At 34.7% G+C, this 17,114-nt stretch overlaps 1 protein-coding gene across 2 annotated transcripts in view; it reads left to right on the top strand.

Annotated features, from left to right (window-relative positions):
- The window catches only part of arid3c (AT rich interactive domain 3C (BRIGHT-like)), a 64,183-nt gene that overhangs the window by 35,782 nt on the left and 11,287 nt on the right, over positions 1-17,114 (top strand). For both annotated transcript variants that reach the window (XM_017452408.3, XM_017452409.3), the window contains 2 exons: positions 1,015-1,087; positions 16,376-16,559. In XM_017452408.3, the coding sequence (XP_017307897.1) occupies positions 1,015-1,087; positions 16,376-16,559 (257 nt within the window). The remainder of the gene's footprint in view (positions 1-1,014; positions 1,088-16,375; positions 16,560-17,114) is intronic.

Here is a 17,114-nt window from a genome sequence, read left to right on the forward strand (position 1 = left end):
ATCTCTGGGGCCTCATTCCATGTGCCCTGCTGTTTTCAAAGGTCATCCTTCTGTTTTCATCTATCGACCTGCACTCCCGGTAACATGGACTGGGACTTATTGAAAGCGAAGGCTGAGCAGTGTATTTCCATCAGGTTACAGTCCACTCTTTCAGGATGCAGCTTTTAAAGAAATCCTTCGACTCGGTGACCGTTTGGTGAATAGGGCAGAATTGTGGGACATAATGGATGCCAATACTGAGGGAAAGTCACGTAAAACATCTTTAGTGTCATGGGGGTAGGAATTTAAGAGGCTAAGCAATGTCTCAAAATTTTGGAAATCAGTGTTTTGTGCACATAATTTAATATGATTTCAGATTATGACACAGTACACTGACAATCTGTTGCATTGTTAATTGACAATCTAATTAAAAGCCATACATACTGTATACAGTGCCTTACATAAGTATTGACCTGCCTTTCCCACATTTTGTAGTGTTAGACCTTGGAACTAAAAGTGTATTCAATTGGGTTTTTATTTATTTTATTTTTTTTAAGACATAAATAAATAAATAAACAGTCCAGTTGACATTTTTTATTGAAACCCATTATGAACATTCCAGTACTTCTGGGAGCAGAGTGGTAGGGTTCATATACATTTATTTAAAAACCCATTCTGGTTAGGCCACACCCACTTCAAGTTTAAAGGGTTAGGCCACAGCCACTTTATATTTAAGTCTGTCATTGCGTCGTACCTATAGTTCAAAGGTTACAGTTATAGTCTTAGCAGAAAAAAAAAGATTTAATCAAGCACCTAAAGTCTACTTCAGTTTGTTCTTCCGGGAAGCTCTTGAAGGTTCCATGTAGAATCCTACAATAGAAATGAAAGAGTTTCTCGTTCATAAAAATTCCCAGTACAAACTATTAACTATCACATGAAAAAATCTATATACGTTCAACAAGTGTATCACAAAAACACAAAAACAATACATCTGTGCATTAAAAAGCCTTATGTGTTTTTTCCTGTTTGTTACAGTTGTATGAGCTCGACGATGACGTAAAAAGAAAAGAATTTCTTGATGATCTCTTCAGCTTCATGCAGAAAAGAGGTGAGACCTGTACCTATGTGTCTCTGAACATGAAAAAGTCTATTTACATGCACACTGTACAAAATTCCCTGCTCCAAACATGTTCAAACTAGTTTCAAACAGTGAAACATGACCTTTACTAATTGTGTCTCATCTGTGATGTGCATTAAAAAGCTTTCTGTTGTTTTATCTGTTTATTACCGTTGTTACTAAAATACCACCAAATTATATCATATAAGTGACCAAATATACTGTTCTATCTACTCTCCACTACCATTCTGTATTAAAACAAAGAGTCGTAAAAGTGGTAAGAGCACATCCTTGTAGCTAGAATGAACAATAGATACTCAAGGTTAATTGTTTCAATGAAAAACTAGCAGTGTAAGGATAATGTTGTGATACCAAGTCTGTGTTTCCTGCTTAAGCCTAAGTTTGAGATCTATAAAACTATCAAATATGTTGCCATTACCATCTCACTGCTCGTTCATGATGCTATCAGACACAATGAGTTGCTACAGTTGCTTTTATAATTGTACTCAGATTACGGAAAAATGGCCCAGAAGGAAAGACCTTGCCAGACAGGGAGGATAACATCCTGCTATTATCTTGCTTCTTGCTATAATAGCAATTAATTATTACATTGTCAGAAAGGTTTTTTTTCCTTAGACTGTAGCTTCAGTGGGCATTAACTTCAAACACTTTATGGGGAAATAGATGAAGTTAAAGGCATATTGTATGAGAAAGGTGGCAACGTGGGAGTGAAAAAAAACAATATAGAGAGAGGTTAATGTTCAGATAACACTGAAGGAATCAAATGTGCAGGTATGCATTTATGTGCATTCATCCTAAAAGTGCAAATGGTGTTTAAGTAATGAAGCTTAATTTTAAAAAACGGTTGTTTTTTACTTTTGAATTCTTGAATCTTATTTGGTAAGTAAGTCTTGATTAATTGTCTATAACAGCAGCTCTGGCAGTCGTGTCAACAGTAATTCAAACCACAGGTTTATATATTAATGTGCTCGTTCTAAATCATTATCGTTTCCATAATAACAGCTCGTACATAGGGGATTGTATGGCAGGTGCTCCACATAATGAACAGATTTTAAATAAATCTTGTTATTTATCAAAAGTGAAGCTTTCTGTAAAAAGACAGTAAGTAATAACCAAAACTGGTGACACTTTACACTAACCGTACATGAATAATCATGCACTAATACCCGAATTAATTCTTACTTAAATATGAACTAATGATGAGTTAAGGTGTGTACTAATCACAGACTAATGAAAAGCCATCTTAACTATGACGTGAGTAGTTTATAAATGTAAAAGTAAGAGTTACATAAAAGTCTAAAGTAATGTAAATTATGAAAGTAATCCAGCACCATCCAGTGATGTTTGATGGCAAACGATGGCAAATTATATAAACATTTAATTCATATCATTTCTTATAGAGCATGTTTAAATGAGTTTACCCCTATGTGTTAATTAATAAATTAACTGACGGACATGTACAAACATGTACTTATGGTGGTCGTTATCCACGCATGAATTCATAAGACTTACCCCAAAACTAAATGTGGAAAAAAATGACATTCATTAATGAATTAAAAATTGCATTCCGTAACAAATTCCTGAGGTATAAGAGGAATAAAATACTTTGGGATGTTCTGCTTTTGGAAGATAATTAACTTTGGGATGGTAACAGTAACAGCTTTACTTCAGGATGCATCACACCACCCTATCGTGGATTATTTTAACATCACACCCCATCGTATTTGCTTACACAAAGCATGTATCACTATTGTAAGATGTTTGCAGTTGCAATAAAACAGTAGCAAATGCAAAAAATAACTCAGTGAATGAGGTCACTGGGATTTAATTACACAGGATTACCAGTCAAACTGGAATTCAGAGAACCTCTCCTCTTTACATCTCTCGTACACATATAGTACACAACCTGTGGACAGGCGTCATAAAAATTTAGATGGATACATGAATCAGTTGAGACATGCTCATCAGAAAGGTGCTTAGCACATGCTCGACATGGCTCGCTCACGGATCTGTGAGCATTTAGTAAGTGCCCTCAGACAAAGAGTCGTGCGAATTCCTTCAGGTGAACAGGTAGGGAGTGAGCAGTAAGAAGCAGAATACTTAATCCATTAATGACAGCTTTGTATCCCCGTCAATTTAAAGAGTTAGCCTCCTGTCTGAATCGTTCCTACCACTTCATGCTAATGACCTTCTTAGGCTGGATTAGAATACCTCTGGTGTAATTCATATCCAAAATTGTTTGCAACATAAGATTTCGAAATGCATGCACTGCAACTGTGACATGATGTATGCTGAAATAATATCTATTAATACATTTTTTCTTGCGAATTGGTTATGTAACTTAAACCAATCCTAACTAGTTAATGCATAACATGAGCATGCTAATACATATGCAAGTGCTGGTACTAAATAACTAGACTCAAATCTGCTACTGTAGACTGCCTTTTACTTATTTTTCTGTAGCTATCATAATTGAATGATGTCTAAGTTAAGTGTTGTATGAAAATCCATAGAATATGAAAGTTTCCAAGTGAGGATGAGAAACAAGTGCTTTGGTAAAATTTCTGATGACAGGAATGAGGGGCTTGGTTTTATTATGGCTCACACTGTTTTTGTTTCGCCACTGGCTAATCCGAGAGAGATAGGCAGTTAGGAGTCACTCTGTCTAGTGATGCCATGCCATAAATATGTGGGAGTGGACCGGATCCTTTCATATCAGGTCATGCAGAAAGACAAAATGTGAGCTTCTGTGAGTCTCTTGAAACTAGCTGCTACAATAACAATGTTATTATAGAAAATGTTTATTCAGGTGGATTAGTGTTGCTCATAGAATTGAAAGTAAAAATATTTGATCAATACAACAACGTGAAAAACAATTTAATACGTTTAACGTCCAAAAATTACAAGACCTGGACCATTATGTACAATTCTGAATTGGCGCTGTTTAGTATGAAGTATCTAAAACATAGTTAAACATACATGTGAACTTAACTCTTATACATAATCAACATACAAAGAACAGAAATACACAATTGTGTAATCCATTTAAGGAGACAGATTTTATTTTCCATAAAATAAAATAAAAATTTTAAGATAATATACTTGGTATCAGTTAAAATGATAGTACCATGACAATTCTAGATTGTGATGCCTATTTGTACATTAGTGTTAATCCTGACTTGGCAACTGTTTCCATTTTATTATTAACTCTTGCATGCATAGTCTCAAAATAGAAGTTCCAACTCACTTGAGTTGAGTTGGTAACACCATTAAAATCATTATCTTGATTTCTGTCACTCGCTCTTATTTGAATAGCAAAATAATAATATAATTCTCCTTTTTTTTTAAAATGTACTGAGTATATATAAACCGTTATCACTTCCAGGTTACTTCATCCTCATTTCTGCTTTAATTGCTGTATATCGTGGATTAAATATAAAAATATATGTCCATTACTATTATTGATTTTTGAGTCTCCATGGAAGAACATGGCTGAATGATTAATGTATGTGACTGAATCATGCTGAAACCCATTTACAGTAAGATACTGCATTGTCGTTTGGTGTTAAACCAACTTATAAGTTATGGTTGAGATTGCTGAATCATATCTCTGGCCTTTTATTAAACAGGGGCAGATGTTTCCAAAGCCTAACAACTCCCAGTGAAGCAGGTTATACGTTGCTTTGTGCGTCATGTGATTGATGGGAGATGTGCGTGCTGTTTTTCAACTCGCTATCCTGTTTGAGTTACCTGCTTATCAAGGGAGCTTGGCAAGACCGAATGCAACTCCCTGGCCTTTTTCGTGAACGATGTTCGCTATTGATGTGTAATTCCACATTCCCATGTCAAGTCCACCCCTGTCCATGCTCTGTGGCTTGTCTGAAGGACTGTGTGTACTCTGGCAGTGACAGGTGGCAGGGAGATAAATGTTATATTGAAGGTGTGTCAACAGTACAAACATGCTCTACTGCAAGCAAAGCTTCTGAACTATGTGGCTCTGTGGTGCTCTGCTTGACATTGTGGGTCCTATGCTCATGCTATCAGGTTTTTAGCAGAACATTTGTCATATCGATGGGCAGTCATGAAAGATCTTTTGTGTTCCAGAGAAGATATATCAAATTACAGCTTTTAATGGTATCACGTAGATATTACTTCACTTATATGAACTCTACATTAAGTCCAATAATGATACCAGGAACCAACTTGTTTCACGAACGTTCTAGACAATTAAATGTAGCTATAAACAGATAAAAAAAAAAATATATGTATCATTAATTAGTTAATTAGATAATCTAATTGCTGTGGTATAAAAGATATAAAAACACTTCGGGACATGATGTTATATGAAAATAATCAACTTTGAGGTGGTACCAGTAAGTCTCATTACGAGGCTGTATCCCACTTCCCCATCATTGATTATTTTCCTCTAACTGCAATCTCCATTGTGTTTTATTTCTTGTTTATCCCATGTCACCTCGATATCTTTCATGTGAATTGTTGTGACTGCGTTGATAAAGCATTTCCTTGTGCATTGATAACATTGGAGGTTCTGTAAATTTTCAGAAGTGTTAATAGATATGGAGAGAGCATACCACAGTTTTTTCATTTATTAGAAATGTTATTCAATGACAACATTTCAGTGTCGCTAATTAGAATTAGCATATAAAGCCAAAGAGCGAACATTTAAAAAAGGGTTATTTTTATTAATGGCATGGCTGGTTAGGAAATATGTCTTTTACTTTACATGGCCTAAGATTTCCTGCTACTCTTTGCAAAGGCAACAGCTAAATTCAGCTATACCTGACAGAACATGATTAGTTGCCATATTCAAATTTATAACCACAGCCAGTGTTGATTACACTGCAATTTGAGCTTTGACCAAACATATATTTCTGAGTATAATTAACATATATAGTGTGTGCTAAGTGTTTGTTGACCTGCCGTATATATTAGATTCATTTATCTTTAAGTTTAACTTGATTTTGATTGAATTTTCATTGTATTTTTATAATCTGAAAATAAATGGAACAAATCTGTTGTCTAGTGCTACAAAATATTTAAAAAGTTTTCAAACATAACGTTGAATGTACTCATTATTTAGAAAGTACTACCTAGGTATTAAATGATTCTTGGTCAAAATCATAATTTCTTTATCCGTGACTATCTCTCTAAAGTCAAAAGTTTAAACTTTAAAAAAATTAGACTGATTTAGTTTCAGCTCAGCTAACCTTGCACAGGAAAACCCACAACTTTCTTAAGAACATCTCAGTGGAAATATAACCTGAAGCTGTATTTAGCCTCTTATTTAAAGGCCTTTATCAGGAATTTTCTATAATCAGTGATCTACTGAGCTCTGTTATCAGGTATAAGTTGGGGTTGTATAGTGTTGTCACAACTGTTATCTAGCCCCCTCTGGCTAAGGCTATTAATAGCTTTCCACACACAGGGACCAGATGCAGGTCCTATTACATACTCATGCCACCATGGGAGTAAACTTTGGGCTACAGCACCTCTGTTTATTAACCCGATAATCCTATGTAAGCAAAAACACCAACAATACACGCAAATGGGCAGCCTTCTGAAAGCCAGACATGCAAAAATAGAGACACACCCAGCACTCCGTAAAGTAAGTGTGTTGCTTTTGCGGCTGTAAAAAGATCAGCTTTAAGACAAAGTGTATAACACTTGAGACATTTAAATAGCAAACCAGAAAATACTCTCTCAGTGACATACCAACACTGGATTCTTAGGAATCTGCAGAACACAAAACTGAAGGATTAACCCTTTTATATCAGGACGCATTTGCACGTCTGGAAAAGTATGAAAATTCAGAAAATATTTGGGACCAAAACACTACGCCCTAAAGCTGTTGTCTTTATGTTGACGTTTCCTTATTTTCTTTACTAATATATCATCCCAAAGGCATTTAATGAAACTGTTATGTATCATTTAAAAAATAATGTAGAATAAAGAAAGCCTGGATATGTTAAAACTCTGGAGGAAAAGTACTGAAAAATCTCTCAATGTTTCACAAGGAAAGAATAATAACTATATTTCCTCATCCTGTTTTCTGTTTGTGTTTTTGCTTGTTCTTTGGGTTGCAGATGATCGATAATTAGCATTAACCAAATTATCTGCAAGATGTAAGAGAGTTCAGGACCAATTTGCATTTTCATTCAATGACATTTCCAGCATGGCGGATTTGTAAATGTGCTTATTTCAGAATAAAAAAAACACACATGAAATAACTTTTACTTTAGCGATTCTTTTACCTCTTCAACAAACAACACTAATATATGCCACAGGAGTTGATTTATTTGGTTTACCAAATGTATTGTTCATGAAGGAATCAACTCTTTGAGCAGAGGAACGTTAGTAGTTGACTCATGTATCTCAAGAGCTGTGGTTTTGTTGTTTGGAAGGCAAGACAAACAATCTGATCTCATGATGCAATTAGAATTCTACATGTATTCCGTTACTCTCCAATCCTGTCAACATCTGACTTGTTCAGTGCAGCAATGCATGCCAGTGTATTGTGTATTCTAGGTAGCATAAGAATGAAGGTGTGATTGTATTGCAGGGGTTAGATGGTCATTTAAGAGGTGGAGGAGCTTTTTTTCACGAGTGCTAACCATGTGGGAACTGTTCTGTTTAGTTCAGTATATGTGTATTCTTCAATATTGATGTAATGGACGTTAGATTTGTAATGGACATTTTTTACCTTAATTTCTTAATTAATGGGCTTAGTTTCACTAAATATTATTTGTAAGTAAATTAGTAAGTGTAAGATTTCTTTATAAAGCTAATTTAAGACATCTCGTATAGAACAAGTGCAAAAATATATATAATAATTACACCAAGGACTTACTGACCATGCTCAAATGCCAGCATATACAAGTAGGTTATAAGACAAGATTTGATTTCTGAAATGGAAGTTTTCTGTTTGTTTTAGTGTATGCTATTTTTTGGCATCTGTATTACATAATGAATCATTATTATTATTATTGTTATTATTATCACCATTATGTCATGTTATGATTTACATTTCCAGCAAATTTTAGTACTGGAGCCAGTGCTGTTCAAATAAACCAAAGATGGAGGAGCTCAGCTCTCTTTAGTCAACCTCCAATTTAACCCCTAGTTGTATAGTGTGTTAAGGGAGCTGATTGTGTCTCAGGATAAATAGTCTACAATGCAGTAGATAGAGATTAGGTGGATTGAGATTAGATTGGAGATTAAGTTGAGTAGAAAGAGGCAGAGTGGAGTCTTCAATTCAGAGTAGTTTTTCTTTAATGACACTTAAAGCAGAGATACAGAGATACAATCTGTACTGCAGAAATAGCTATAACAAAGCATACACTGTAAAGAATTTCTATAATTTCCATAACAATATACTAGGCAAATGTCTTTTACAGGTTGACAGTGCAGGTATTATGAAATGTAACACCTTATACCTGTATATTCAAATTATTCACATTTATTTATTATTTATTGTTATTAATTTTTATTAACGTTAATGAGTTTTCTTTATATATTTTATAACATTTACAATAGAATAAATAAACAAGACTGCTTTAATAAATACATTTCACTGACAAATTTAAGTAATAGAAAAGTAAATCGGTTAAAGGCCCTAATATCACTTGACTGATTTTTTTTTTTCAACAACAACAACAACAAAACAGGCAATTCTGGCAAAGAATGAATATCCATTTGACAGCTAAATTAAAAATTTTTAATAGGTTTTTATTGTAGAGCCGATCAAATTATTCTCATTACGGTCAGGCTTCTCAATACCAGAAAGAAAACGCATTACACTTTTAGTCAAACGGGTTCTTTGAGGCTTTTGTTGAGGCTTTTTCGGTCGCTGTACAGATTCTTTGTATAAGTGCATTGGTATATAAAATATTCAAAGCTCAAAACAAAGTATTATGATAAAGCACTTTAAAGAACTAATGTACAATCATGTTTAATTGACTATAAATGTATATAATAAGTACTGCTGATCATGAAAATTATATGTAGAACTAAGAATAAGCCAAATTACAAAACTATGTTTCTGATGTAGATTTGGAAGGTGCTAGGTGGAAACTTTTTTTAAACAATGTTAATATTCTATGCTGTGAAAAAAAAACAGAAAAATAATGTTTTATTCATATGTCTCAAGTCTCGAAACAATGGTTCAGTCTAAATTAAAGGGTTCTTTATAGTCGCTCTCAGAGGGGTTTTTTTTTTCAGAATAGTTCCATGTAGAACCCTTTTAGGAAACTCAAATTATTGGCCATCTGAAGAACCCTTGAGAAACCATTCTTTCTAAGAGTGAACAATAAACTAGTTTGCTTCAAGCGATGAACAACGAACTTAGTTTGCTTCAAATTCTAGCTATCCAGAAAAACCTCTGTGTGAGATCCAAGCTTCTTCCTGGTTCAGATTTTTTTCATTAGTTTGGAATGATGGAGCTGCGAAACTGCCAGGTTGCATATGAAAATGAAAACCTATGGGGGAAAAAATCTCCCCAGCTTCAGGTTGTCGGGTTCACATCAAAAATCAATGCCATTCGGAGGCTTCCCTGCTGTGTTCGGCTTGAAAGTGAACTTACTCTATCGGCCCCTATAGACCTGGCCCGAGCTCAAAGGTCACTCGCCTTCCTAGTGTCTCTTAGCCCCTGCCATCATCAATCATAACCTGCCACACACGATTCGTTTGTCACACGGCCTCGTGTGGATTGAGATGGCCGTATCTGTTTTCAAATCAAAATGGCTGGCAGCCTAACACAAACAGATCTGTGTTTAAGTGATGATTTCAGGAAGCACACACACTCACTTATCCTCCAGAGAGGACTTCTGGCAAACGTTTTAGCTTTAAAGGGAGCCTCCACTCTTATTGAAACACAATAAATATGTATCTATTGAAACATACAAACAAGTGCTAATTTGTTGGCTGTTGCTGTATTTTCCTTGTTTCTGTGAGAAGTTATCGGTCGTGTGCTGTAGTGACGTCCTAGTGCAAGTGGCCATTGATAGTACAGTTACAGAAAACATTTTCAGTGATCTCAACCATCACTAAAGTGCAAGAGTGTTTTCTCACTCACCAATTTCCAGCCACATTCAATGCCATATTAGTGAGAAAAGCAGTGTAGAAGTAGTGGAGACAGCTAACATTGAATTAACAATGCAGAGATTCAGCTTGGCTAGGTATTGTTGTATGAACCAACGAGAATGATGTTGTTGACGGTGGTTTTAGCATGAAAATGTAACTTTGGGAGATGACCTGTTTAGATGAGGAAATGACACAGCTGGACAGACGAAAGTGTTATACTAAAGTGCTGTTGCATTGCTCTCTTTAGGCAAGGGCTAATTCTACTGGCACCACCATCACCAGGTAGTGGGAAATGTTCCCTTGTGGGAAATGTTGGAAATGGACCAACTTGTCAATGAAAGAACTTTAAACTACAATCTACACAAAAAAAACTACAGGCAACTCATAATTTAATCATTAAATGAATCTTTCTAAACATTGACATGCAGGTTATTCCGGGTGGAATTTTCCATTAAACATCCCATGTACAAAGGGTGGATGTAAAAAATACAGGTATTACGTGATGTTTTTTTTTTTGTTTTTGTTTTTGTTTTTTTTTTGGTGCAATTATTGAGTTAATTATCTACTTAGAATAACACTCTGTCTTGATTACGCTGACATTATGGAGAAAAGTGGACGAATAAGGTGTGTGAACAGCACATGTAAATCCTCACATTGTGTCCTTTCTTGAAGGTATCTTAAGGATTAAACACAAAAAATGTACACGTCAGTCATGACACCAACTCTGAGTGACGAACTCTTTTACGCCTCCTGATCTTTAAGCAATAGGAACAATGCAGGTGTTATAGCCCATTGTATGCTGCTAAATACCCAAAGTGATTCATGATTTCTACCAGGCACAATAAATTGACCAGAGCCAGGGCCGCCTCCACACTTTATGTTGGGTCAATGTTTTATGCCTTTTGCATTACTTGAATGCCAACACAGGAGAATGAGAAGCTAGTTGAAAGCTGAGAGAGTGATTCCTCAAACTGTGGCACAGGAAAATTCAGGAAAGTCCACAGTGTTCCTGTGTTTGTCAAAGTTCACCTCGAATTTCCTTCCTTCCTCAGAGCCTTTCTTAAGTTCAGGCTGTAGTATTTTCAAAATATACATTTGAATTGCTCAAGTGGAAATGACATGCTGCTGGGAATTTAAATAAAAGGTCTAAATTGTTTTGACAATAACTGGCGGTTGTTAGCAGGCAAGATCTACAACCGTACTTATTTCATACAAATAGAAATAACTAGAAAGAACTACCACAAAAAATAAGAAGAGTACATCACTTTATAGACTTATAGTATTTTTTCTTTACTCATATCAGAATGAAACGTAAATTGATAAATATATTACAGTTCTCCTTTAAAAGGTAAGGTATATGTTATTGTTCCAAAGGGAAATTTGTCTTGGGCTCAAGAAGAAGCAGCCACTGCATCACATAAATCATAACACAACTCACAACATTTAACACAAATGTATAAACACAATCATCAATTTGTCTTGGGCTCAAGAAAAAGCCACTGCATCACATAAATCACAACACAACTCACGTCATTTAACACAAAGACATAATCACGAGCTTTAAAACCATAAAGAACCTTACACTATAGTCAGGTCTCTTAGTTAGTGCTATTTAATATCTTAGTTGCAGATGGAATAAATTCATTCTTACACTGGTTCAGTCTACATATTGGCATTCGTAACCGTCTGCCAATATGGTAACATTGTAACTTTGCACTGAAAAAACAGGTTACCCTACCATACATGTATTCCATATCGAATTACATTCTCCAGAACAGCTTGATAAAACAAAAACTAACATGTGCCATTGTGCTATTGTGCATATCACAAAAATCCATTTTGTTTTGCTTTTGTGAATCGCCCTGTGCTTAGAATTTCACATAATGCACAATTTATTTGTACAATTTATATATATATATATATATATATATATATATATATATATATATATATATATATATATATATATATATACACACACACACATTTTCATGGCTAAATATCACATATTCAAAAGTACTTGAGACATTATGAAAAACCTCTATCAAATTCAGGCTTTAAGACCTGTGAACCAATGTGTGACCTGAGAAGAGTAACTTTGCTCATGTGGAAAAAGGTCATTTTAAGAAAACAGCCTGTAAACATAATGTCAGTAAGCAACAGAATCCCAGGAAACAATGAATCTTTCAGGGTGAATCATTACATCAGCTGAGGAAATGTCTATACATGGACTACATAACCTTCCACCTTCCATTTTTGTTGTTCTTGTTAGGGTTATATATATATATATATATATATATATATATATATATATATATATATATATATATATATATATATATATATAGTTTTATGGCTAAAATGTCACAAAGTCAAAATTCCTCAGGAAATGTTTACAAATTAATTCTGTTTTAGGAAATACCTTTTGCATATTATTCAATATGGAATGGTTTTAAACTGCCTGTCATTTCTACCGGAAAAATGAAAAATTCTACAAAATGAATGCAACATTTCAATAATGGAAATGAGATAAAGATGTGATTATTAAGATGTGAAGTATTTATACCAATAATGGGCAATTGGAAGCCTTTTCTAATTTCCATTTTAAAATTAGTTCATGTGAAGCGTCTGCCATACAAGTCCTGATTTAATGTAGTACAGAAACAATAACATATTAAAAGAAGTGCATTAATATAAACCTGCGATTTGAATTACAGCCAGCACTACTGTCAGAGCTGCTGTTATAGAAACTTGATTTGAGAATTCAACAGAGCTGTGGTATAACTATACCTTATAAACATAAAACACATTAGTATGACTTTCTCTTCATTCATTAAAGTTACTTAAATGAAAAAAAAATTATGTAAAAACTTTTGTATGAATTTAAAAGCAGCATTTTATTTAGCATTATATGTATTAAGTTGTGACCATAACCAAAACCATAACCTGTATATTTTCATACAAATTGAATCATCCGAAAGGTTTACAGGAAATTGTAATATCTTCTGATTTCAGTTAAAGTAATTTATTTTCTATTTTTAATCATTCTCAAGTACATTAAAGTGGTGACACATTACCCATACATCACTTAATAATCATTATTATTGTAACTTTTCTTTCACTCCTCAGCATAAATTTGTGGACACCTGCTTTGCACATATACATGTTTATTCTTTTTGGGCTGTAAAAAAAATTCAACCACATGCTCTGACCTTCTTTCGAATTAAATTTGTCAGTAATACAACACCGACGTTAGCTTATAACCTTGTCTGGCAGGACAAAGGACAGTGTAGGACAGTGTGTGTCAAAGGTAAAGGAATGTGGTTAGAGTCATGCCATAACGTGAATACTGTGTTGTTTGTTTATTTGACAGCATAAAGTTTTTGAGAAGGAAATTAGTTCACTTAAGGGTAATATTGTTTCAGTGTAGCATTCTTATAGCAACTTCTGACTAGCTGCCAAATCTTTGGCATGTGATTTCATTTTTATTTCAGCTGTACTATTCAGGATGTGGATAAACCTGTCTCCCTCTGTTTTTTTCTAAGTCACATGGGACTTGTTCAGTTCATGAGCTCCTCTGGTTTCCTCAATTTCCTGTTTTATATACGTGAATCAAGGTGGTTTCTCACGCTGTGTTTTTTGGGAGTGAGTGTAAGCATTGAAGCATATCCCTCCATTCCATTACCACACTGAAGTGTGTGAAGTAAATGCATTACAGATGAAGAAAGCTGAGGAGATGACCAACTCCCGGCTCCCGCCACTATAGCTAAAACCCTTCACCGCTCCGTCAATTCCACATTTTTAGTGCAGGAGCAATTAACAGGAGGTTTGTGGGGGATGGTGTTCAGGATGAACATGTTTTTTTTTTTTTTCATGTAATCATTCATTGTCATTATGATGCATAGCCACATCGGGTTGCTTGGCCTGACAAAAGCCTCATTGCGGCTTTTATTCGCTGTATCTCTTTCAGGAAATCAGGGAGGCTGCATGCATCACCTCAGCCATCGAATGACCATAAATCTCATTGTAAAGGGGCTTGTCTGAGTTTAGATTTAGCCTGATGCTGGCTTTTGTCAAGCTCGTTTTTATTTATCGCCCTAGACTCATTTACATTAGTCTTTTGTGTTTGTGGATAAATAATTGTTTTAACGATTATCTTTGGGTGCTGTGTATTAGGACGGAGTTGTAAGGACTGGTTGAAGAAAAGAGAGTGAGCTTGAATTGTAAACTTACTCTTAAATTAGAAGCTGGATTAATCCTCAAATTAATCCTCAGGAGCTATATGCGCAGCTTTTAGACTACATTAAAGCAGCTGATTAAGAATTAATATAGTATAATATATATTTTTTTATACATATATATATATATATATATATATATATATATATATATATATATATATATATATATATATATATATATATCAGTATTAATGTAACTTTGAGGAAAGTACTCTCCATTAACACAGCACGTATGCTTGGACCTATCTCTGACTTGTCATAACAATCACATCTGTTTCATTTTGAATGAATAAAAAAGAAAGAAGGAGAAAAGGAAAATGCATGAACGCATAACACAGCAAAGTTGTTTGCACATGATGTATGGACAGTTCAGGGCGAAGTTAGAAATAGCAATTGATTGTTTTAGATGGTGCTACTACTTTAAATGTAATTCCATCATTGTTCAGTGCACAAGCGCAGATAAATCATTTACTTAAATAGTTTCTCTTAGTTCACATGCCAGAGAGGCAAATTGAAGCCGTAATTATAAGGCTTAATTGATGTTTTTTTACCACCGTAGACCATCCCTCTCCTCTCCACTGTCTTTTCATAGCCAGAGCTGTGCTTGCTGTTGTTTGCACTATATTTCTCAGAGTATTGATTGCTATTATGGTAAATCCGATGGGCACAATGGAACTCTATCAGCAAAATACAGGTTAATTATCTGGAGGTCAGCCGCTCTCCAATTCACACAAAGGACCGCTCTTCTTCACTGTTTTATGACCTGGCATTAAATCGTGAGCGCAGATTATCACAGGGGATTTTTGTATTCGGGAAATCAGGAGGTAAAATGCATAGCTGTGTTAGACAGGCAAGATTTATAAAGCATTTTCTTTTTTTTCTTCTGTTTGTTTTCTTGATTGAAGCAACATTATTCTTCTTTAGCCGACAGTAGGATTAGAGTTTGGTGATGTCAAGGTCACTGACCTGGTTTGATAAAAAGTCAGAAAATGCTGTTGAAATATACATTTAATTATTATTAGGCTGTACAGGATATCACCAACAGTATTACTGTCTGTCACTTTGTCAACTCTGGTTCAGATGAAGACTAAATTACATTTACCATTGCACTGATGAACGCTTCATTCTGATTGGTCAGAAGGTGCACTTGTTCGAATATGTTATTGTTTCTATAGTAACAACTAATATGACACAGACTACATAAACAAATTCATGGTCTATATAAACATTTTCTGACATGGTAAAGTCTTCAGGATGGATGATTTTGTGGTTTCTCCTGAATTTTGTGTCTTACTAACTTCAAGAGAAAGCAAAAAAGAGGTTGGTGAGGGAATGACTGTTTATAGCTGTTATAACATAACTATAAATGGATACAATGTATGATGCACCATTTTGTATTTAACAAAAGATTTTTAATATTGGCAAATTGCTGTAGTATAACAGTGATAAAACACTTCTGAAATCTGAAAAATCATCAACTTCAGGATGGAAGTAACTCCCCTTCACAATGGGCTACATCGCACAATTGTTGATTATTTTCCTGTATCAACACATCCCAAAGTCTTTTATTCCTTACTTAGGAATATATGTGTAAATAAGTAATAAATACATGAATATAATATATAAAGTTGTACATGTAATAGCTTGCAAAAGCTTGATTGATGTCTTGTCAAGTCCTGAACATTTCTTTTCATCAGAAATGCATTGGCAGTACATTTCCACCAGACAGTGGAGACTTTTGATTGAGCGGTAAAAGTGATTTTTTTTTTTTTCAAGTAGGAGAACAAGGCTGTTGGACATTTTACTTATGCCAGACTGATTGGCCTCGTAAGCGGCAGAGAGACCCATCGATAAGCCAGAGTTAATGGCATTGATTGTGGATATTGTGTGTCTGTGTGTGTGTGTCCCACTCCTGTAGGGACTCCAGTGAATCGGATTCCTATCATGGCCAAGCAGGTGTTGGATCTCTACACTCTCTACAAGCTTGTCACCGAAAAAGGTGGCTTAGTGGAAGTCATCAATAAGAAAATATGGCGTGAGATTACCAGAGGTCTAAACCTCCCTACCTCGATTACCAGTGCAGCTTTCACTCTCCGGACTCAGTAAGTGTATGATAACCTCCTACATCTTCAATCTACTGATTACCACGAGTCAATTCTTGAACATCGAACTCAATTCAATTATCTGCCTTTAAAGTACAGAGAGGTGTATATTTGAAATGATTCGAGTGGATAAAAGAGATCAAATAACACACAGACAAAGATATCCTGACCAAAGGTGCATACTTTTCCAGCATTAACCTTTTAAATCTGTATTAGAGCCACACTTCATATTTAATTGATAATAATAATGCACAAATGATTATAGTTTTTATTAAAACGTGTGTTCAGGGTCATGTCTGAATTCATTCCCTATTTACCGTATGGACAGTTTGATATATTATTCCCGTAAATTCAGTATACAAAAAAATTGACACGACTTCCTCACTAATACCACAATATGAAGTGATTTCACCTCAGAATTTACTTCAGAATTTCGTGCACAAATACATGTAAAAATGTTGTTTAATGACCACTAAAGCCAACAGGCACTTATAAGTTGTTTATTTAATACAGAAAATCTCCTCTAATACTTCTGGGGGTTTTTTTATTCGCCAG

Source organism: Ictalurus punctatus, chromosome 22 (assembly GCF_001660625.3).
Source record: "Ictalurus punctatus breed USDA103 chromosome 22, Coco_2.0, whole genome shotgun sequence".
Taxonomy (NCBI): domain Eukaryota; kingdom Metazoa; phylum Chordata; class Actinopteri; order Siluriformes; family Ictaluridae; genus Ictalurus; species Ictalurus punctatus.